Source organism: Glycine max, chromosome 10 (assembly GCF_000004515.6).
Source record: "Glycine max cultivar Williams 82 chromosome 10, Glycine_max_v4.0, whole genome shotgun sequence".
Lineage (NCBI taxonomy): Eukaryota > Viridiplantae > Streptophyta > Magnoliopsida > Fabales > Fabaceae > Glycine > Glycine max.
In genome coordinates, this window is record NC_038246.2 from 49,749,786 (window position 1) to 49,775,819 (window position 26,034).

Sequence of the window (26,034 nt, forward strand, 5' to 3'; positions counted from 1 at the left end):
TCCTTCCCAATTTGGGGACCATTTGCCCAAGGCTCGATCCTTACTATCTATGGGCAGGATAACCTTCCAAACTAAATCTCCAATATTAAAAGTTTTTGACTTTACTTTCTTATTATAAGCTTTAGCAACTCTTTCTTTTTGTTTAGTCAAAACTTCTAATGCTCTTAACCTCTCCTCATCTAAATCAACCAACTCATCTGACATCATTTTCCAATAACGGTCGATTGGAATGTCCATTTGTTTTTGTACCCTGGCTGATTGCAAATGTATTTAGACCGGCAGTACAGCATCATGCCCATAAGTCAGTCGAAATGGGGTAGTATTAGTTGATTCCTTAGGAGAATTTCTACATGCCCATAGAACTTGATCTAACGTTTTATTCCAATTTCTTGGCTTTTGGGCAATGTGTTTTTTAATCAAGTTAATTACAATCTTATTGGCTGCTTCAACCTGACCATTTGCTTGCGCATAATATGGTGTTGATGTTAATAATCGAAAGCCAGTTTTTTGGGCAAATTCTTGCATTTTTCGTCCAGTAAAAACTGAACCTTGATCAGTGGTAATTGTTTCGGGAATACCATACCTATAAATAATATAATTTTGAATGAAACTAATTACTGCTTCCTGATCAACATTTGGCAACGGGACTGCTTCGATCCATTTTGTAAAGTAATCGATACCAACTATAATATAACGCTGGTTCTTAGAAGAGGCAGGCTTGATTTCACCAATTAGGTCCAAAGCCCATCCTCTGAAAGGCCAAGGTTTGATTATGGAGTGTAACTCACTAGCAGGTACATGCTGTATCCCTGCATGCTTTTGGCATTCCTGACAGCCTTTAGCAAATTCTATGCAGTCTTTTAACATCGAAGGCCAATACAAACCTTGTCGAAATAAAAGCCATTTCATTTTATGGCCTGCTTGATGCGATCCACAGGCCCCACTGTGAACATGGGAAACTGCCAAGTATGCTTCTGATTCACTTAGACATTTTAGCAACACTCCTTCTGCAGTCTTTTTAAACAAATCATTTCCCACAATCACGTAATTTAAAGCCCTATATTTGATCTTTCGAGCCACATTACCTATTGGATTTTCCAAATATTCAACAATGGACTTTCTCCAATCATTATCTAACATATTGTCAATGGCCAAAATTTGAATTCTTTCCTGGCGATCATCCATGCTTTCATCTTCATTATTTTGTGGTATACTTGCCCCCACAAGTTTTGGCATTGGCAATTTAGTGCTTAATGGCTCTGGTAACACCAGTTTATCTTTTATTTCGATCAACTGAGTTAACTTTTCCTTCGACATTTTGTACCCTGAAGCTATTTGGGCTAAATCATTTGCTTCTTGGTTTTCTTGTCGAGGTATATGCTCAATGTTAATGTAATCGAAATGATTCAGAAGAGAACTCGCCATAACAAAATATTTTGCTAAGTGTTCATTAACACATTTGTATTCTTGTGTTAATTGCTTCAATACTAATTCTGAATCACCCCTTATGTTAACATTTCTTGCCCCCAGGCTAATTAAAATTTCAAGGCCTGTAATTAGAGCCTCATACTCAGCCTCATTATTAGAACAAAGCCCTTTGATTTTATATTTGAATTTAGTTGGAACTTTATTGGGGGATATTATTAAAACTCCAATTCCAGTTCCATGTTTGTGTTTCGAACCATCGAAATACAAAATCCAAGGCTCTGTATCGACATAGTCTTGCGGCATTTCGACTACTGAGTGATCTACAATAAAATCTGCCACAATTTGACCCTTAACAGATTTCAAAGGCTTGTACGTTAAAGAATATTCTGTTAATGCTAAAGCCCATTTTCCAATTCTACTGTGTAGAATAGGTTTTGACAACATATGCTTAATAATATCATAATGAGAATATACATAAACATCAACAGGCTTTATATATTGCTTAAGTTTTGCACAAGAGAAATACAAACAAAGACAAAGTTTTTCTATGGCAGTATATCTAGTTTCTGCATCATTTAGTACACGACTAAGATAATAAATTGCATGCTCTACGCCATCATCATCTTCCTGAGCCAACATGCTACCAATGGTCTTATCAGATGCAGCAATATACAACTTCATAGTCTTGTTTCGACTAGGAGGCATTAACACGGGAGGCTTGATCAGATATTCTTTAATTTCATCGAAAGCCTTTTGATGCTCTTCATTCCATTTGAATGGTTCATCTTTCTTGAGTCGAAGTAATGGCGAAAAAATTTGAGCTTTGCCACTTAGATTCGAAATGAATCGCCTCAAGAAGTTGATTTTTCCTAGCAAAGACTGAAGCTGTTTTTTGGTCGAAGGAGGCTTCGTCTCAAGAATAGCCTTTGTCTTATTTTGATTTATCTCAATGCCTTTTTTATGCACCACAAAACCAAGGAAATCTCCTGCACGTACACAAAAAGCACACTTTAATGGATTCATTTTTAATCCATGTTTCCTCATTCGTTCGAAAGATTGCCTAAGGTAATCCAAATGGCTATCTTCTGAGGAGGATTTGATGATTATATCATCAATATAAACTTGCATAAATGTGTCAATAAAATCATGAAACATGGAATTCATGGCCCTTTGATAAGTGGCCCCAGCATTTTTCAACCCAAAGGGCATAACCACCCATTCATAAGTGCCTAAAGCACCAGGACATCGAAATGCTGTTTTTGACACATCACTTTCAGCAATAAATATTTGGTTATACCCAGAATAACCATCTAACATGCTTAAAAATTCGAAGCCAGCTGCTGAATCTACCAACATTTCCGCTACTGGCATAGCATATTCATCTTTAGGTGTAGCATTATTTAAATCCCTAAAATCTATGCATACTCTAAGAGTTCCATTCTTTTTAATGACAGGGACTATATTTGCTAGCCATTCAACATACCTGACAGATCTGATGAATTTACACCTCAGCAGCCTTTCGATCTCTTCCTTAATTTTGGACATGATTTCTGGTGCGAATCTTCTTGGTAGTTGTTTTACTGGTCTTTTTCCCTCCTTAATCGATAATTTCATTTCGACCATTTCTCTGCTTAACCCAGGCATTTCGTGGTAATCCCAAGCAAAACAGTCTTTAAATTCTCTAAGAAGAGGCACCAGCTTTTCTTTTAGACTTGAGGTGATATTGGCACTGATATATGTTGGCCTTTTCATCGAGCCATCTCCAATGTCGATTTCCTCCAAAGGATCTTGAGCCTGCATCTTTGGCACCTTACTTACGGGATTTTTCTCGAAACCCAGCGGCTCATCGTCATAAATGCAATCCAGTCTTTGATCCTTTGTTTCTTTGTTTTTATGATCTTCGATCTTGGCTTCAACTGCCATATTTTGTTGAGATTCAGCCTCAAAGGCCGTATTTAGTCTATTTTCGGCCATATAAGCCGTAATTCTGGCCCATGCAGTGGCCTCAGCCATATTAATCTTCATATATATTCCACCCAGTTGGTGGAATGACTCCATCTTCAGAGGGAACAGCATCAATTTCCTCCCTCTCCCATATAAACCCATAGGTAGGATGGAGTTTGACAGAATGGATAACATTGTCACTTGATTCGACAATAGCCTCCTTATCACCACAAGGTGCTATGTTAGCCAACTTTTTGTCAAAGGTTTGTGCAGTAACATTATCGACCTCCGACTTATAGAAGCTTTGATCCGCCTCTATATTTTCAACAATCCCATCCTCCCTCCAGATAATGAGTTTCTGGTGAAGGGTAGATGGCACAGCCCCAACTCCATGGATCCATTCCCTTCCTAATAGCAAGTTAAAATTAGCCTTGGACTGTATCACCAGGAATAGAGTTGGTCGAACTATACTGCCTACAGCAACATCTACTTGAATGGCTCCCAAAGAATAGCCAGTTTTACCCTCATAATTCGAAAGCACAATGTTGTGGGCAGATAGATCAGTGTCATGTTTCCCGATCTTGTAGAGCATAGATCGAGGCATTAAGTTGACAGCCGCTCCTCCATCAATGAGCACTTTGTTGATTCCAACATTCTCAACTTTTGCCCTGATGAAAAGAGGTTTGAGATGACTTTTCATCTGAAAATCTGGCTTTTCGAAATAAGCTAATTGTTCTTCCACACAGCCATTGTTCATAACATAGTAACATACTGGCTTTGGGTCAGCCATATCAAAATGATCGAACTCACTTTCGATCTCAGTAACTTCAGATTGGACATCATATTCAGATGGCAAGATAGATACCACACAGATGACATCAAAATCTGCTTCAGAATCCAGTAGATCCTCATCCTCCATCTTATCTTCATCCACTGGAGGCAGGAGCCTCTCTTTTACTGGCCTCCTAGATACTTCTTTATACTGGCCCGTTTGCAGATTCTGTTGGGCCAATTTCTTCTGACGCTGGAACCTACGCCATTGGGTCCTCGTCATAGGATTCTTTCCTCTGTAATTGTTCCTATAAGAGTACTTATTAGCCTCTTGTGGGCCAATTTGCTTCGTTCCACTCGAACCACATACTTCCATGATCCCTTTGTTGAACCTTATGAGTCCCTGGTGCATCCATTTTTCGACCGGAACTGAACCAGGAGGAGCGAAAGTATTCCTTCGACCAAACTTCTGATTAGTATTCGACTGCACCATAACTCTTTTGCCTTTATCGAAACGTTGGTTCTGCTTTGCCCCCTTGTTAACAACTTGGTATTTCTTGAGGCCCTCAGTAGCCTCCCTATCACATACTGCACTGCAGCGAGGGCAGAGCATCACAATCTTGTTTTCGAGTTTGCATCTGTTCAAGAAATCAATTAAATCCTCCTCAGCCTGAGGATACACAACCTTCATTTGTTCGTTGTAATCCTCTTCAGATATGTCCTGAACTTGCACCTGAGACAACTCCATTGTTTCGACCATCATTATTTCTTGGGGTTCTGCATAGAGAGTTTCAGCAGCTTTGGATGTTTCAGCATTTGCCTGAGCAACCTTTGGTTTCTCACCAAATTTGAGCCTCCCTTCGTCGAGAGCCTTTTGAACCAAATCCCTGAAAAGAACACAACGTGAGGTTTTATGGCCAAGGAAATTATGAAATTTACAATAACCCCTTTTCTTCTGTTGTTCGATTGGGGGTACTTTCAAGCCCTTTGGAACAACAATTTGGCCATCTGTGACTAATAAATCAAATATTTCATCACATTTAGTTATGTCAAATGTATAAGTTTTAGACACAAATTTATCATTTTTAGGTTCAACAGGGTTTTTTCCATTGGAAGGTCTAAGAAGTTTACAAACATAAGGAGGTCCAGGTTTTAATTCTGCTAAATCAACCTCATTGTCTTCGATATCTTCATAAATAATATCGAACTCCTGGTCACTGTCATTGGTTTCGACATATGCAACCTTTTCCTTCTTGTGGAACTTAGAATTTCTAGCCTTTTCAGCCTTCAATCGTTCGACTTGTCGAACTCTATCAGCCAATTGAGCCATATCCCTTAAATACTGGGTATCTAATTTCTTTCTAATCGAATAGTCTAGGCCACCAGCAGCCATTTCAACTAATTCATGTTCAGGGACTTGGGTGAAACACCTTGCCTTTAAGAGTCTGAATCTGTTCAAATAATCATCAATTGATTCAGGTGCCTTACGTCGAACGCTGGCTAACTCTTTAAGGCTTATCTTAGACTGTCCCATATAGAATTGCTCATGGAAAATCCTCTCCAATTGGTTCCAATTATGTATGGAATGAGGAGAAAGGGTTGTAAACCATGTGAAAGCATTTTTAGTTAAGGAATTAGGGAAATATCTCATTCTTAAATTTTCATTATTAGCCAAGTCCCCTGCCTCGACCAAATATCTAGCAATGTGTTCGACAGTGGACTCATTTGTCTCTCCTGCAAACTTAGTAAACTTAGGGATTTTCACACCCCTTGGTAACTCTGCTTGTAACACAAACTCAGATAATGGAGACACAAAATTGGGCCTATGTAAACCCAAATTCAAACCGTTCTGTACTAAAATTGTTTCGACCATTTGGGCCAAGTTATTCTGCCTATCGAAACGGTTTTGTTGAATATTCCCTATTACTTCATCAGCATTTTGGTTTCTATTTACCAATACTATACCAGGGTTTGGTTCGACCTGTTGGACTGGTGGCTCTATGCGTGCCACTGGTTGTGGTGCTTGAGCCATTTGCATCCCTGGGTTGTTAGGCATCTGTATCTCTTGGACAGGCGCCTGTATTTGGATCTGTCGAATTGGTGGTTGCTGTATGGGTGGTGCCCCAAAAAAGTCAGCAATTCGACTTATTTGATTTGTTAACATTTGGTAACTGTCATTTGTATTTTGAATTAAGGGGTTAATAACAGTTCCCATTTGTTGTGTTAACATGTTAACCATATCATGGTTACTTTCATCCATTTGTTGTCTGAGTGACAAAACGGATGTATTGGTTAAATGTTGAGGAATTACCCTACCTTGATTGCCCGCTACAGATCCTGATGGAGAGGACATATTAAGATTCTCTATATTTGGTTGAGAGTTTTGCAACCCTGCCATCAAAGATGTAGGCATGCCATATAGAGGGTTTTGAGGCGGTCGAAAGGGACTTCCACTGGGATTCCCTAAACTAGGGTTATTCCATGGGGCAAAAGCAGACGCTAACGTGGTCGAACTTGCCAACGTCATGTTGGTCATGGGAGAAGTTACCCCTGTCTGATTCATAACCGTCGAAGCGGTCGAACTTATCGTGCCAACAGTTTGGTCAGGAATTGCTCCTATGCCAGAATTTATATTGGCATTACTGACAGATGTCTGCGTTGGTTGCCCCTCCATATTTGGAAGGTCATTGTTTCGATTACTTGGGGGTGGTCTAGCCATCCTTGTACGAGTTTTGAATTCTGTTAAGTGTGGAACAGATTTCCCACTTCTTAAATGCATACAAGATCAAAACAATTAAGAATGCAATAAACCAACTGCACTAAACAAAATTTTAATAATAATTTAAAACCAAAACACACAATTGACCGGTCCCACCGGGCGTGCCAATTTGTTTACGCTGAAATTTGGTAAACAATCGCTAGTCTAAGTTAATTGCTTGCGAGATCAACTAGTGAATCTCAGGAGCATGTCATTTGTGTGTTTGCGTTTAAATGTAAAGCTTTGAATGTTCATCATTGCAACAAACATTTACTGGTTTGAGACTTACAGGAAGTAAAATTGTTTGACAGGATCGAAATGCTGGAAGTAAATTGACAAGGGAAAGGTAAATTGCAGAATTAAAAGGCTCAACGAGTTCATTCGATCGAATGAACCATTTAAAAGACAGGAATTATAAAGTGAAGCGTAAATTGCATTGCATTCGAAATGTAAAGTTTACAGAAACTTAAAATGGTTCACAATCATACATTTTCCTTGCGTACTCGTTTCTCTCTGCGCTGGGTACTTTGAGTATATAAGGATTTTGTAGGAATGATTTGCGACCTTGAAATCTGACTAAAAAACTGCTATATATAGACATTCGAAAATAAACTACCCTAACGGTCGAACACTATCCTAATGCCAAGTGTCCTGCTACGTATACCTTGCATGCATATAACTGCTCCTTAGAACGGTTATCCACATTACTCGAAATCGAACTGATTTTGTGAAGTTTTGTCAGAAATTGCGCTAAGTCCAGAAATCTTGCTGCCTCGACTTCGACTCGAGTATACACCAGTTCGAATCGCCCAATGGTTCGAAGCCCTCTTTCTTGTCTTAGCCTTATACTTCATAAATACTTCTTTGATCCCGTGAATCCCTTTCAATAAACTCTTCTTTCTTTTCGATTCGAACAGGATCTGACAAGACTCTTGTTCTTTAATACGCTTCGAAATTCAAGACGACATCTAATGCGTATTTAGAGCATATTTTAGCTCATAAAAAATATGGGCTAACAATACCATAATTTTTAAATACACCTTATACATTTTTTTTATCACCATCCATTGTATTTTTTTTTTCTTTTTATTCTCTTTTTCGTCGTCTACCCTAATGAGGTATACACTCCAAGGTTTAGGATTATATTCGTAAAGTATATCGGGATAAATTTATTTTGTGACTGTGTGAACCTAAACTTGGCTTGATCAAGTTTAATAGGACTGGGTAAATTATATTTGTTGACATAATAGATATTTTTTAACTTTATGAATAGTTTCCTCTTAAGAAAACTTTATGAATAGTAGAATCATATAATTAAAAAAATACAAATTTAAATTAAGGTATATCGTATGTTATATTCTTCAAAATAAAAAATTAATATAAATAAAATATTATGTTATGCAAAATTTTATTTACTAATAAATAATTATTAAAAAGAAAATTTAAAAATAATATAAAACAAAAGGTAGTTTGAAACGCTTCCATATATATATATATATATATATATATATATATATATATATATATATATATATATATATATATATATATAACACATTGAATCTAAATTATAAATGTTGAATCCATCAAAAGTTAACTTCGAGTGCTCGCACTAGATCAATGAAATAGGATGGATCTTGAATATCTTATTAAGGGGCGCCTAGTTTTTATATAAAAAAAATACAAGCAACTTTCTGGTATGCGGAAAGAATTTCATTCTATTTTGCATTTTCCATTTCAAGTAAATTATAGTTGTAATTCAAGTTATGAAATGTTTAATATTATTTTATTGTGAACTTAATTATGTTTCGGCTCTTGAATGTAAAGTATTTTTTATCAAAAAATTTAAAAGTAAATTAGGTCAATAGGTTTGACAAACTGGATTGTGCATCATTACGTCATGAATTCAAACAACCTAATAAACTAATAAAATAAAATAAAATAAAAACGGGTTGAGAACCGAGTAAGAATCAATATTAGAAAGCCGGTTTGAACCGGTTTTTTAAGATATTATTGTCTTTTGTTTAATTTTAATAAATGTTTTCTTCTAACATAAATAGAAGCTTATATATGAAATTTATATGATTTATATTATTTAATTAACTATTACGATTCTTTTATTATAAACATGTGATAAAATATTTTAATTATATTAATTATAAATTTTACTTAACTTAATTTTTTGCATAATTTTAAATTAGTTTATTACTTAATACTATTACATAATATTTAAAACATATATTTAATCATTACAAGTTGAACTTTAATTCAACAACAACTAAATTAAAAAATGAGAAATCAAAACTTTTATCAATTTAATGCTAAAACTATTGTTTCGAATAGGTTTTGAACTAGTGATGCGGGTAAAATTTCTTCTCCACGTAAAAGTTAATTGCCAGCTTCTCCAGTAATTAATTTAGATGACATTGGTATCGTATTGGTCCCCCGCTTTGAAGAGTAGAAGTTTCTTTATTGGGCTGAAACCAAATAAGCCCATGATAAAGAGAAGCCCATAATCTGACAATGCCTATTTGTTTCTGATGTAGAGAACTGTGATCTGTCACATCTTACTATGATTACAATTTTGATGCTATATTCTATTAGTTCAATACCATAGAGGCATTTCCACTGGATTATGTAAGCTCGTTGAATTTCGGAAGTACACGTGTCCGTATCCAACTTATATGCTCATTTATGCTGCTTCATAATATACTACTAACTATATGATGGTGGCGATATGGTATCATAATGCTAATTGCTACTGATAAAATAAAAATGCTACTATTTGCTAATATCATCATTAGCGGCTGGTCCGGTCCATTTAAATGTCATAATTTGCAGTCCGAAAAGGACAACCATAAAGAATGTTAGGTACTTATTAAAGAAAGAAAAAAGCTAATGAAATACTATAAAAAATATCTACACTGTTAAAAAAAATTACAAGAAAAATGTTGTTGACATATCTCTCAAAAATACCATAATAATTCTTTTGCTGTTAAGTAAATTTTGTAAGAGTTTTATAGATAAAAAAAAAACATATTCTACTCCGGAGAATAAACAGCTCCTGAAAGTATGAAAATTATATGGTTGTACAAACAAGTTGAATAGGTGAAAATGAGAAAGAAAGGGTGTGGGTTGTTGTTCCATTAAGGACCAAGAAAGCCACACATCCTGTGAACTTGTTATTTGCAATCACTCTCAAAGAAGAGCACATCATATCGAGACAAAGCATTGAGTGTTGCAAACAATCTCCACAATCCATGGACTACATAGAGATAGAGCTACTTTCTTCAACAATCCAGCTGTATAATAATATAAGCTGCTGCCAATGCGTGTCGCGCGCGATCCTCGTTGAATAATATTTATAGTTTATAGTTTGTACTATGTTTCATAAAGTTAAAGTACCTCAAAAATAAGTTGAAACCTAAAAATTAAACTTAAGTCTGGAATGGTGGTGAGTTTTTTTATTTTTGGTTTTTAGATATAATTTTTAAACTAATGTGTTTAACTAAAATAAAGTTTGAATTATTTTTAACTCAATTATAAAACATTTTTAATTTCATTTCTAAAACATTTTTTTTAATTTGAATTAGTTTTCAAAAACACATACTTTTGTTACTTGACAATGATTATATCTGTGATTGTCATGATCAGTCTCATCGTTGACTCTACCATTATCAATATTACTTTTAAAGTCAATATTATTATTAATAGTTCTATATTTATTGTTATTATTATTATTATTATTACAATTATTTTTATTATTATTGTGTTATTATTACTATTTTCATTACACAAACAGAACTAAAATATAGTTATAATTTTTAAAGAAATTAGAACTTGCAATTAAAAACAACTTTGATCGACCTTTAATTGATAACTAAATGTTAATTAAAAATTATTAAATTAATTTATTAAATCGTAAGCGTTTGATAAAATTATTTGTCAAAATAGTTAATAAATATAAAATGATATTACATATTTATATAATATCTTATATGAATTTTAATTTATTTTTATCAATAAAAATATTATAAAAATGTGAATCTGAGTTAACTCTTCATAAAATTTACTTTACCAACTTTAGTTATTTCTCAATTATTTGTATGGTGTTTAAGATTCTTTTACTACCATAATTATTCGATGGGTATTAATTGTTCAGTTACACCTGCAGTATTTAATTGGAGCTCATTATTCTTCAGTTCAATTAATTTTAATAGAAGTAAATATAATTGGATCAAATTTGATGATTATAAAAATTATTAACAATAATAAAAAAATCATAAAATAATTTAGGATCGAGTCTGCCTAATTGCGTGTTAAAAATTATGTATAGACAATTATAATACATATATTTCGCTCCCACAATTGCACACATGCATATTTTTTTTTTCTTTTTTTCGGCATCTTAAATATATTTGTTGGTATTTTCCTAATTAAGTTTTATTGTGATTATTTTATATGTTTGTCTTTTAAAAAAATCATAATATTTGTGAAGATGAGAGGATGACAATAAATCGGTTGGGTCAATTAATTTATGTAAAGTTTGAAGTCCGCTGAAGTAGGGCGATCTCCAATTGTGCATGGTTGACTTGACCCACTAAGAGGAGAACCTAAATATACTTAATGGAGTACTTTAGTAGTTATCGGAATGATAATGAATGAAGGAACAGTTGTAGGATCTTAACCATTAAAATAACATCCACTTTCATTTGGATTGGAGTACATGACATAATATAACTTAGTTGTCAAAATTGTTTGGAAAGTGGCCCACAACACACAATTTAGCCTTTTTGCCGACAACATGCATGAAATGAAACAGTTGAAGGCGTAGGAAGGTGTAGGCATGCTGGCTAGCTACTTTTCTGTGTTTCAGAAGAATATTATAAATATACCTTTGAGGTAAATTTATGCATCATCCCTCTTACTTTTACTTTTAATTTATTTTTATCCATTGGATTTATGTTGAATCACTCTCATCGCACTTAAATCCAAACCCGTTCTAAGACATGCATCTGACACATTCATATCTCTCACTCTCGAATTCAATAATGCCACTGCCTCTTGGCCAACATGCACAACCTCCGTTAATTTGCTTTTGTTATCAATGCCATTAATCACAGACATCACCACCTACAACTACAACAAACAAAAATAGGGTTAATTGTGAAAATGATAGATTTTTTTAAAATTACCATAATAAGTATTTTTTTTTAAATAAAAAAATAAGTAAATCATATTTTGATATACAATGAAAAAAATCATATATGAAAGCATGATTTCTTTTCTAAAAACTGAAATCATATATTAAAATACGATTTTATTTTATTTTTCTTCTTTCTACTGAAGTCATATGGTAGGACACGATTTTTATATATTTTTTTCTTTTTAAAAAATTGAAATCATATTATAGTACACCATTTCAGTTATATTTTTTTTAAATGAGTTTTATTTTTATGTTAAAATTTATTATTCTTTAAACATGTAAAAAAAGTTAGTGCATAATTAAAAAAAACAAGAAAAAATTGCATAATTTTAGAAAACTCTCAATAATAGTTAATGCAATTTATTCGTATAAAGCATTTCTTCTCTTCCATTATTATAGGTGTAGTAATAATTTTATAAAATTAATTTTATCATTATTTTTGTTTAGTTTTTGCAATGCATATCATTAATATTACATGAAATATAATTAAAAAAAAGTAATCAATGTCATGCTAAAAAAAATATTATTTCATCCAATTTTAAATATAATTTTTTTTACTAATTTTACTTTATTTAATGTTCACTTATAGATTTTTTATTTATTTTAATATCAAGTTTGAGTTAGTTGAATTTTTTTAGTTTTTAATTAAAATTAATATAATTTAATGTGATTAATTATTATTTTTATTTAATGTGAATATTTTTTTCTTATATTTAATAGTAAGTAATTATTTTTGGAATATTTTTTTTATAACACGACTATTAGTATTGGGGAAGTGAGTAAATTTTTTCTTAGTATTATATCTCGAAACTTGAAACTTCCATCCTAACAAGATTTAACTTCCCGAGAAAATAAAATTGACGGCACTTAATTGATTTCTTGCAAGTTTTTACAAAGTATCTTTAAAAGGGGGGAAAGTGATAAAATTGATGAAAGAAAGAAGCAAGTTGCAACAACTTGCAACAGCGAACCGCAAACTTTGAGGCAGCGTCATGTGGATGAATGATTCTAACACGATTCATTAGGCAAAATACTAGTAGTGGTGATAACTGTAAAAAAATAAAAATAAAAACAAGTGGGAGAAGCTTTGGTTAATTTAAAACAAAAACATTTTCACCGAAAAATTCATTGCACTAGGCCTACCTATGAAAATGAAAATTATATGGGCCAGATGAAGAGTTTGACTTGGTTCTAACTCTAACTTACGGCACTTGGTACTTGACCCCTACGCTGTCTCAAAGGTGGGTTTTTTTTGTCGTTATGTTCCAAATTGGAGCAAAAGGGTGGTGCCGGTAAACCACATGAATATCCATATTATCATGACTCTCATCACACCACCACAACACAACTTTATTACAGAATTGTCCACACTCTAGACTCTAGATTTCTATACCGGCTGCTGCTGGCACCTAATCTGATCCCTCCTCTATAAATACCGTCTTTTCCTTTTCCCTTTTCCATTATCCACCAAGACCAAGATGAAGAGGCAGAGAGGTGTGCATGTGAATGCTGTTAGGCCCATCATGAATAATAATCCTCCCAATGTTGAAGATGTAGCTGCAGCTGCAATGGGGAAGAAGAAAGTGAAGAAAGAGGGTGAGCAGAAGGTGGGGAATATTATGGTGGAGGAAGAGGAGATAAAGGAAAGTAGTACTAGTAGAGACAGCATGGTGGGTGGGTATTTGCAGCAACATCAACAAGGTGGCATGCTGATGGGTTGGAATTGGGAGGAGAATATGAATATGCCATTGGTGGGAGGTGTGGTGGATGAGCAAATGTCATGGGGCTCCACTTGGTTCCCTGGTTGGGACATGGACTTGTTGGGGGGAGATGCTTTCACTGCCTTGTACAATGATGTTCTTTGGGATGATGATATCTGGAATCTCAACAACCAAATTCCAATTCCCTTAGATACAACAAAGAGGTTTCACTTGGAGTAGAGTTAGTTCTTAAGCCTGAAATGTCTTTATGTTTCCTTTAGCTAGGAATGGAATTCCAGTGTTTTCTCTTCAATTTATATAGTATGTTGAATGTTGAATTCACTATCTGTTTTTTTTTTTTTTTAATGCTAATTCGGCTCATCAGATTCCAGACCATCTACTTTAAGCTTCTTTAATTGAGTTTGTAAGTATTACATACGCCAAATCTTGTAACTTGGTAATAATTTCATGATAGTCAGAAACATGTTGGTTAATGGGAAATGAAAACTTCTTGCCCAAATCTGACACGAATCGGTAAAGTGTTCCCGGAACATTGCTACCATCGGTTCCAAACTTGACCAAATGTGAAATTTTGGAAAGTATGTCAAAATGTGGCTACTAGTTATTGAAATATACTCTTCTCTGTTATAATGCTTCAGCAGAATATTTGGTATTCCATTTGTTAAAATTGGCGAGTATGGGGTTAAAAAAAGGTTACGAAAGAGCATGGTATTTTGGAAAATGGTTCCTCTTCTTAATAGGAATATTAATGTGGAAATGGAAAACTTTGCCATTTACTAGGGGAAACTTGGCTAGAAGAAGATTGATTGTTGGTCCAGATTGTTTTGTGTGGTTTCCGTAGTTGATTCATCCATGACCAACAAGACTAGTGTGCTATTGCTCTGCCTCTATGTTTATTATTCGCTGGTCAATACGGTAAAAGCAGCAATGCATGGGTCCAAATCCTACGTTGGCTCTTGAAAGAGCATAATACTGTAGCGAAGAATATCTAGCTCTAGCAGTAAACGAATCTATAGGCCTGTCAAATCCAGGAAGTGCTTCTGGAGTCAGACAACATGACCCTTGTTTTAGACGTGTAGGGGATAAACTTAGCTTGGGGGCATTATTCATATTCCTTATCTTGAAGAATCTTATCTTTGATTCAACACACGATGATGAAATTTGTTCTAAGTTTGAACAATCCAAATTGATGGCTTATTTATTTTGAGTTTGAACAATCCAAATTGATGTCATCTCATTTCTATTCTAAAGTTATTTCACTGGAGGGAAAATGTCATTTCCTTTGCCCACTGCCCAAATCAGTTATAATTTTGACTCCCAAATTCGTCATTCATTGATCCATCAATAACATAATCAGTATGTTAGTGAGTAGTGATCATGAATCTCACTTTTAAGAAATGGCTTTTTTGTATAGGTGGAATCCAATGAATAAAACAGACATCCAGAAGAGCTAAAGGAACACAAAGCATGGTTGTACAACTTAAAAAAACATTTGAAAACAACGACAACGATACAAAGATTAAAAGGCCTAATAAACTTTTGTGTTCAGAAACCAGTGCTTATACAGGCAATGAAACTGATGCACTGCACTTGGTGTCACTTGTTGAATCCAGTGATTCGAATGAAAACAATGGGGTGTTCACTCTAAATTTTCACCAATTTCAAAACTAGTTAACTAATATATGTATCTCTAATGCACATTCTAAGCAAGCTACTACTCACTACTCAGTTTTATTAGCTAATGGATGATACAGGGGAGAGGGGGCAGAGAGGTAGGAGGTAAGAAAAAGTCTAAAAAATTATAGTTGCCAATTGCAGGGCACACATGACCGGAGGCAAAAGAAACATATTTCAGAAATTGAATATTAGAATCTAAAATTTCAAGATCCTTGATATTATAGTTAATGGATTCAGGAATTCATTGTGGGGTATACAAGAATTTTCAAGAATGTTTAATGCACTTTTCTTTGGCTAGTCTAGGAATGAATAACAAACATCTAACAATTGATTTCATATTCTAACCGACCATAGCCATACATTATTTCCATGCAATTGATAATTAGGTTTTGTCATCAACAGAAGGTGCCAAATCAATTATTTAACATGTTTCCCAAATCCAACATCCTGCGTTCTCCTCTCAGTTCCAAAGCATCAAAGTTGAAGGACACTTCTATAGTCATATACCTTTGTAAGCTGCTGCTCATCTGATACCTTTTATTATTATTATTATTATTATTATTATTATTATTATTATTATTATCATCATCATCATCATCATCATCATCATCATCATCATCATCATCATCATCATCATCATCATCATCATCATCATCATCATCATCATCATCATCATCATCATCATCATCATCATCATCATCATCATCAAATGCACACACCAAAATTGAGGACATTTAAGGGTGTATTAATTGGAGTTGGAGGGTACTGATTACTGAATGAAGGGGTTCGTAGCCTTATCATCAAGCACTACCCTAAGTAGCATGTGGGAAGGGTCATTGTCTTATCTAATGTGTTGGATGGGAACATGAATTTGACTATAATTGTTGGTTTATTCTTTTGTACGTTCTCTCAACTTGACCTTCATCCTCAGGTGCGGCCTATTGGTCGGAAGCCTCGTATTGACAGAAACTCAATTATGATATGAGTGGTGACTCACGAGACAATGATTGGACCAACCACCCTTCTGTTGTAACTTGTAACACGCCATGAGAAAATGATAGGAACAAGATATATATTTGTCGGCAGAGATAGCCATGCAAATTGAGCCACTATTTCTTTAGGCGCAAATTGACTCACGCCATTTTAATAACTAAGGCAAGTAGTTGGGTACGTAAGGTGGACGAAACTTAAATTAAATATATGGACTTCATTAACACACCTTCGAAAAGGTGCGCATTTTGTAGGTGTAAAATTGAAAATAGCATAACTTCATAGATAATCCAACATTAACATGAATCGTCCATTATGATGTGATCACTAGTAGACTTAATCAACATATCATGCATGACTCTTACACTTGAAAATCTTACATCATCATACTAGAATTTTAGCCAAGACACATTCCTTACGATTTCTTTCTTTCTTTCTTTCTTTTTATTTTTTAATGAAAACAAGGTTGCTGTTATTAAAGAAAATCTGCTATATGATTAAGTAAAAAAATGAGGTAATTAGTTACCACTCACTCCATACTCCTAGTTTATTGCTTATCTAATCTTAAAAACAGTACCAATTGAACACTTAGTTCCTAAAAATCATTACTGTAGATACTAAGGCATAATGATAAGTTTATAACACTCCTCTGACTCAGTAACTGGCTAACTGCAAAAACCTATGTTCTTAGATTTTCATACTTCCCCTGAGATAAAGGGTTGAGAAAGATTTCAACTATTTGTTCTTCAGTTCTACAATATTTTAGTTGAATTTCAATTACTCCTTCATTTTGGACTTTCCTGAGAAATAATTACAACTTGATATGAAAATGCTTTTTTCTTCCTTACAAAACTAGATTTTCGAAATTGTAATGGTAGCTTGATTGTCCGTGGAGGGCTTTGTCTTACTCCCTCTTTTGCTGATTGTGCAAATCAACCAATAATTTTCTAATCCATATTGCTTGATTCCTGCAATAGCATTAAATTCTGCTTCTGTTGTTGATTATGCTACAACTTCTTGCTTCTTTGAAGTCTAAGAATATTTCAGATCCTAGTGAGAAATAATATCTATATGTACTTTTCAATCTTCAATTGGACCTGGCCAGCCACTATCAGAAAATCCATGAAAGTTAATTTCTTTCAGTCATTCATACTTGACTCCATAATTGGCAATTTCTTTGATATAATCTGAAACTCTCTTTTGGTAGCTTTAAAATGCTCCTCATTCGCACAAGGTAGATATTTGGTAAGCACAGAAGCACCATGAAGAATGTATAGCCTGGTTGTAATGAGGCATTCATTCAAACTTCTATAGAGTGACACAACCTTCTTTGAATCACCATCTTTGAATAGTTATTCTTTTCGATTCATGGGAGTGGATATTGGCCTATAACCTGAAACCTTTTAAGAATTACTAGAGCATACTTCTGTTGACAAATAAAAATTCCTTGATTATGTTGCTTAATTTCCTTTCCAAGAAAGAATTCCATCTACCAAGATCTATCATTTCAAAACATCTATCATTTCCAAGAAAGAATTCCTTGATTATCATCATCTTCATTTTGAACTGTGTAACAAGTTCATCGTTACTATGCTACCTGTTATTGAAAAGATCATCCATGTATAGTGACACAACAAGAAGATCAGATTCTAATTTCTTTACAAACAAAGTAGATTCACCATGACTTTTATTGAAGCCGAGAACGACAAATGTTGATATATATTCTGCTGTATCAAGCTTTTGGGAGCTTGTTCTCTATGCCCTTCATAAATAATTAGACTTTATCTTCTTGACCTTCTTGCGAAAGACTTTAATTTCAGTTAACATAAATTTCTTTTTATAGGACACTACCTCCGTTATGTATAGTGTAAAACACACTATAAAAAAATTCCTTATAATAAGAAGCTATTATCATTTAAGAAAATAGATTTTATTAGTGATATGTGTTAAGGGCCTGTGACTTGTGAGTTGTAATATACATATTTGAAGAAGGGCTAGGATTCAGAGGACCAAAAAGAATTATTTATTAGTGATATGTGTTAATGGCTTGTGACTTGTAAGTTGTAATATACATATTTGAAGAAGGGCTAGGACTCAGAGGACCAAGAAGAATTGTTTAAATTTGATAATGACTCAATGTCATGTCACAAAGGTTAATGCATAAAATTGAGTTATATAGTGTAATTATTTGATCTCTTTTTAATATTTTTTTGATATTTTATAATATAAGTTTTTTTATAATTTGATATTAGTTAATATGTCAAATTTAAAATGTATTTATTTTTTAAAAAATAATTATTTGTGACTGGTTTTATCACAATTCCATCGTGGTTAAACCAATAAAAAGTGAGCTAATATTTTTTCTAGTTCAATGCCTGATAATTGTCAATAATAAGGGTTAAAATTATGTAAAAACTATTAGACCTACAAATTTTCAAAAGCATCACATAAATGCCCAAAGAAGAAAGATACATGACCCAAATTGTTTGTTTTAGGGTTATGATATCTCTTAAAATCGTTTTCCAGTAATTTTATCTAAATAAAAACTTATTCTAATTATAAATAATTATAAAAATATACGATTATACCTGTAATAATATATTTTTGAATTAATTTAATTTTTTTAATTGTTCCAAACACACCTAAGTGTACAGAAAGTGTCAATCTCTTTTTTCTTTCTCTCTAAAAAAAGTGAAAAACTGAGTTCTTGGATTTCAATCTGCGGGCCTTACCTATGGGTTGGGATGTTAAAGACTTTCTAGTGGGCCGAGGCATGTAGCGGGACTCTGAAATGGGTTTTGCTTTACGCACCAGTCAATTTGCTGGCACACCCAACACAGGATGCGCAACTCTAAAATTGCCCTTCCGTAAAGCTAACATAGATTGTTAATCCGTAAGCCTATTACAGACTGTCAATCCGTAAACCTATTATGGATTACGGATTGCCAATCCATAATCCTATTACATATACATTATTAGATCAAAATTAATTATAATAAGGCCAAAAAATACATTAGTAAATTTATGTTAATAATGTATTTTTTTACATATATAATTTTGTATTAAACCTATGATTTTTATTTACGATTTATATATGTAAACAAATTAATTATTAGATTAAAATTAATTGTCACGTAATTTATTATGTAAATTTACATGTGCATTACATATACATTAGAAATTTTAGTGTTATAACAACAACATTAATTATTTTATAACATAATTGATCTATTAGCTCAGTTGGTTAGAGGATCATGCTAATCTGTAAGCCTAATACAGATTAACCGTCCATATTGGACTTACGGATTGACAATCCATAATAGGCTTATGAATTAGCATTCGTATCAGCTTTACACAATGACAATTTTGAAATTGCATATCCTGTAATGGGTGTATCAACAAATTGACTGGTGCGCAAAGCAAAATCCCTTGAGGAATTTCTATAAATAGTAACAATGCCAAATTGTAATTGGGAAGCTTCTTTCTCTATTTTTTCCCCTTTTCTTAAGCAATTGATAATTTTTTTTTTTACTTTTCAAAAACAGTTTATAAGTTTTTTTAGAATTAAAAAAAGAAACTTGTTGATGGTAAAAACAGTAAGATAAATCATAGATGGGTGCAACTTTCTCAAAGGGACACGCTCTCTACCTTCTCGAGATCTTGGTCACAAGTTCTTTGTCTTCTCTATTAATTGAAACTTGAAAATACTTGTAGAAATTTGTTATTTAATTTGTGTGTACTTGTAAAATAAAGCGTCCGTATGAATACATTTATAAAAGAAAAATAACTTTTGAATAAATTTATTTAATTTTGTGTGTTCTCTTTATTCTCTAAGTGTCAGTGTTTCTAATACTTTGTTAAATTGGATTCAAAATCAAAATCAATTAGGGAAGGAAGAAATGAAAGAAGAGAGAGAAATTGCATAAAAATGTGTACTTTTTTAATGAATGGAAATAAAGTTTGAAATTCATTTCTAAATTGCACTTTTATATTTTTCTACCACTGCATGATAGGCTCTACCACTGAACAAGAATATGTGACAGAGGCCATCACCCTGGAATTTGCTAAAGGATAAATATGCTTTGATGAGGGCAAGCTGCATGAACAAGTTGCACCTGACAAGATTTTTGCTTGACAATCATAGAGTACCAACATGGGATTTTAAAATCCGATTAAAATTAAAAGATAAAAAGTATCCAATATCTATGGAAGTTAAACAAAGATTCAAGAAAACTCTCAATACTAATATTTATCCTAAAATATTGTATTTTTATACTTATTTGCATAAATATTCCTCAATTTAGCCAATTAAATTTACACACACTCGGCATCCGGTTTTTTTTATTTACAATGACCTCCCCGCCCCCCTTTTTTATCTATTTTTCAAGCTTTTAGCTGCATATATTTGTAGCCATGCGGCCAACAATAATTGTGATCTTCGGAAAAGTTCCTTACAATTTTGTCAACATTCCAATAACATGTGTTTATAATTGTAAAATTTGGCCCGTTCTACCAGTAAATGTAACTATAGTATATTTATTAATAATTAACAAGATAAGGTAAAGTTTTGAAATCAAATCTAGTCTTATCAGAGTTCAAAGATATCCCTTTTCAAGACCAACCGCCAGCAGCAGATGTTTTATCCAGTTCATAATTTCCACAAAATGGTTGGCAATAGAAAGGAGCAAATTAAGGATATGTCCAAAGAGAAAATGGCAAACGTAGTAGAAGAAGCTAAAAAGACATCAACTTTATATTATTACTGTCTGCCTGTGCCTGAAGCTGCCCTGCAGCATTCAGATTTCATATATCCCTTTCTTTCTAAGATATCCATGCTTATTTTGAGGATCAAGTATATCCGATTTTTAACATGTGGAAATATACTCTAAGTAGAATATTTACACCTACAAGTCTTCTCCGTGATTTTTTTTAATTACCCATAAATAGAAACTAATGTGTGTAATAGAAATTGAATGGGGACAAGGGATCTAGGGTTGGTTAGGGTTTGTACAACAGATGACGTCAAATAGTGTGGTTGCTGTGCAGACTGCAGACAATGAAAGTCAAGACATTGTGCTTCGTCTAATCACATTCTCAATCAGAAGTGACACATCCTATTTCGCCTGCACCTTGCGCTTCTCTATCACTTCAATCAAGTGACCAAATTTGGCTACACGTAACCTATAACTGTAGTTTAACTTTCCATGTTTTTTCATAATATTTTATTTTTAAATATTTACAATTTTTCAAGTCTTCATTGAGCTTGTTTTGAATTAGAACAAGCAAGTTAAGAACTATGGTGATAATGGTGTCTCCTCCATCCACTTCATGTAGAAGGGTAATACCACCAATTAATGTAGTAAATCGATTATTGGTAAGAGAACATGGTAAACGGATTTGATTTCTGATGCCTGAGGACGCTGTTGAGGTAATAACTTGTGGGTCTCTTTTGGCAGTGTACAATTGGCCTTGAATATTTTGCTTAGCAAAGGTCTTTAAATCATATTTTAAATAATATAAACATTCATAAAATATATAATATAATAACAGATAACTACATATATTTTAAATAATATATTGTCTACTAAAATATAATTATACACTGAAATATTAATTATTTCAAAATTGGATAAAGTTTAGTAAATTCAATTTGCTTTATAAAAATTAGAAATTTAATGATTGAACAAATAAAACTTCTTTATTTTTGTAGACTTTAATTTCCATACACTAAATAATTTTTACATTAGCAATCAATAAAAAACCATATTAAAAATGACTTTTAATATAATTATTATAGAATTATCATAGATGTTATTTTTTATTAATGGTTGATGCGTATTATTCCAGAAGCTACTTGGTTTTGTTCTACATCTTTTGCTAAATTTTGGCGTGATTTAGATCGTAAACACGCATGCGTGAAGGGATTTCAAAAACACACATACTATTTCCCAATTTTACAAGTCATTAAACATATAATGATTTTATAATGTGAGATGATTTTAATATGGTGGCATTGAAGCAATTGGGAAGTTCGCATGACAGGGATTAGAATGGTGTTCCGTTCACAAGATTGCATCAAAATTGATACCTAAGATGGTACGGTCGGTAATGGAAAACGCGATAACTTGTAACGTACGTTAAACCTCGACACAAACAAAACACTGTGGCGCGATTCGCGGTCCAGCTTCCTCGCCTCTCTACCCCGTTTTCCTTCTGCCCATCTCCTTTGTGTTATAACTTACAAGTACCTTTTTCTTTGTCTTATGCCAGTGATCTCAAGTCTCTTCAATATTTTCTTAAAAAAAATAATTAAGGAATTAAAAAGATAAATATTTTTATTCAAATACATAAAATTATGTTATTTATAAATTTCACACTAAATATTTTTTTAACTAATATTCTAAAAACACTCATTAATACGACTCTTAATCTTTATCTATTTAATTCATAATTTACGACTATATCTTAAATTTTCTAATTTGCGAAACAATTTCATTTGAAAGGGACAGTCACATCTTACCAATTCCATTTTGATATATTAGATTGTAAAATTTGAAAATTTCAAATACAATTTGAATCTAACAAATATATGTATGTTAATTATGCTATGTATGCTGATTGGTACTCGTAACTATTGGTTTCTTTCTATTGATATATTTATCTGTGTAATTCTGTGGGACTATTTTTTTATTTGAACGAAATTTAAAAATACTAATAAACACAAAAATATGTAAAAGATAAAAATATTATTATTGTTAATGGAGATGGAACAAGTCAGATTGTTCATCATACATCGTGACTTAACTCACACAATTCTTAAGTTAATTTTGTCTTGTTTCCTAAGTACGTTGTGCCATTTTTTTTTTTGAAAAAGTGTTTATTAAAAAACTATTTAATTAAAAGAAACATTTTTTCAAAGAATTAAATATTATTCGATGAATCTTTTAAGTGACTTGTTTAAATAAATATGAATAATATGTATATTTTTATTGTATTGATTTTTTATTATAATAATTTATAATTAATTAATATATATATATATATATATATATATATATATATATATATATATATATATATATATATATATATATATATATATATATATATATATATATATTATGTATATATTTTGTTTATCCAAAAACTTGAAGTCTTTGTTGGTTTACTTAAGTGTGTTTGTTGATCTATTTAACACATCTAAAAAGTAAGCTTCTAAATAGGTTTTTACATTAAGGCTAACCTTTTAAAAAAACGACGTCTAACTTTAAATCTTAGATTTAAAATATTGATCAAGATTAAATCTTGATTTAAACCAATTTATCCCTTTTCCATCCTTAGTTGTTAAACAATGATGTGAAATGACTTGTCTCAATAAAGAGTATAGAATCGTAGGATACAAATTTATTGTTGACAATGAATAACTTATATTTTATCATAAAATTATAAATTAAAGAGATAATCTGGCATTTTAAATTAAGAAACTAGTACAAATCATAGACTTCTTTTTTTACCAAAGACAAACTTACTTGAGCATATAATAGTGTTAAAATAATAAAATAAATATTATAAAAAGTGTAATAAATTAAATTAAACAACGTGAAATAAAAAAATTATCTAAAAACTAATACTTCCTTCAGTCCTACTTATAATATTCAAATTAAAAGTGATGTTTAATTTTTTTATATATAAGATCTAATTTATAATATCTTTTACATTAATATTGAGATAAAATTTTGCAAGTGTATCATGTCGATTTCTGGATACATTAAGGTTGGCATGATATTATAAAGGTAGCATATTTAAATATTACAGTGTTATTTACGTATTTAATTTATTTTAATCTAAAGTTAAGAAACGTAACGATTTTTATTATAAAAGTTAACACAAATTAAATCAGTGTTAATCTTTTTGAAAATATTTTTAAAACAAATAAATTGTACATTAAAATAATATAAAACAAAATATTGAAATTAAATTTTAATAATTAATTCATGGATGGATAGTAAAAAAAGTAAACGGTATATATAACGATTTAAAAGCAAACTATATATTGTTATTAAAAAAAACTATTTATTTTGCCTATATAACTTTAGACCATTGCGATAAGTTTGTTCCTTATGAACTACACAAGTTATTAATTAATAGTCGTATTAAATTATATAAAATGCATCATATAAATTATCGCGTTTTACATTTATCCGAAGGGTCCATAGCTCAGTGGTAGAGCATTTGACTGCAGATCAAGAGGTCACCGGTTCGAACCCGGTTGGGCCCTTTTTTAACTGAATTTCTTTTTCTAATATTTAAAGATTAATTTATTTTTATTGTGGTGTACATATTTTATTATTTATTGTTAAATCGCAGTGTACATATTTTTATCACATCTTTTAAGTAAATCACGTGTAACATTGAAAAGATATGATAAAAATAAAGTGAAATATTCTTTTTTTTACTTTTATTCGTGAAAAATTAAAAGTATCTATACTTATGCTTTATGTGATTTGAATGACAATTTTTTCATAACACGGCGAATATACATTATATTTAATACCCATATTACAAAATTAAAGATAAAAAAATATTTTTTTTCCAATTATAAAACAAATTGGACGTAACTTTGAGAATAAAATAAAATAAAATTAATTAAATAATTTTATTTATTGTAAAAATAATATAAAAATACGTACACAAAGGAAGAGATAATATAATGTAACTATGTAAGTCATTTTTTGTTTATGTAAAAATAATAATTCAAGAGTTAGTTGGTGATTAATTATATTACAAGCTGTAATAATTAGTATCACGACTTAATGGTTCTATCAATATGGACTTGTTCAGTAAAAAAAATCACCATGGACCTCTTTAAAATTAAAATAAATGCTTCTAATTAAAATTTTTAAAAGTGATTTTTTAAGATTCTATTTGTTTCATAAAAAGAAGAAAAGTCATTTCCTTTAGTAAAAATAGTTTTTTAACAAACACGCACTAAGTAAAAAAAATAATAATACTTTTTTCATTAAAAGAAATGCTTTTTTTTAATAATTAAGTTTAAACAATTTGATTGTATATTTATAAGGAATGGTTATATATAAAACTCCTATATATTAAACATTTTATTAGTAAATACTATTTTTCTTAATTGATACTATATAATTAAATAATATAGATTCCTCTATATATATATTTTTTAAAAATTAATTACTTTTTAATTTCAATTTTTTTAATTATAGAAGATGACTTGTAAATCTCTTCCAATAATTAATTTATGGGAGTGATGAATTTCAAAATTAAATTTTTAAAACAAGTTTAATATATTCTGAAGTTAAATTTAAAAATTGATATAAATAAGGATAATGTAGTTAGTAAAATAAAGTGGTACAGAAATTAATTCCAAAAACTCACGCTAGTCCCAAAAGGTAAGCATACATAACTTTTTTTAATTAATTTTTAAGTTCAAATTATTAAAAGTTGTTCAAATAATTATGTTTTTTTTTCCTCAAAGTATGTCTCTATACAATTTAATCCTAAAATTAAAG

General features: G+C 31.6%; 1 protein-coding gene and 1 non-coding gene across 2 annotated transcripts; both read left to right on the top strand.

The window, feature by feature from the left end:
• Positions 1-13,285: 13,285 nt before the first annotated feature.
• Positions 13,286-14,173, top strand: LOC100815352 (uncharacterized). Its single transcript, XM_003536635.5, has one exon. The coding sequence runs from the start codon at positions 13,586-13,588 to the stop codon at positions 14,045-14,047; it is 462 nt and encodes a 153-aa protein (XP_003536683.1). The 5' UTR covers positions 13,286-13,585; the 3' UTR covers positions 14,048-14,173.
• A 10,528-nt stretch (positions 14,174-24,701) lies between these two features.
• Positions 24,702-24,773, top strand: TRNAC-GCA (transfer RNA cysteine (anticodon GCA)). The gene has a single exon. It is a non-coding gene; the product is annotated as a tRNA-Cys (tRNA).
• The last annotated feature ends 1,261 nt before the right edge of the window (positions 24,774-26,034 follow it).

Bases quoted from the DNA above. Each gene is read 5' to 3' on its own strand.
- LOC100815352 (XM_003536635.5), top strand. From the start codon at position 13,586: ATGAAGAGGCAGAGAGGTGTGCATGTGAATGCTGTTAGGCCCATCATG.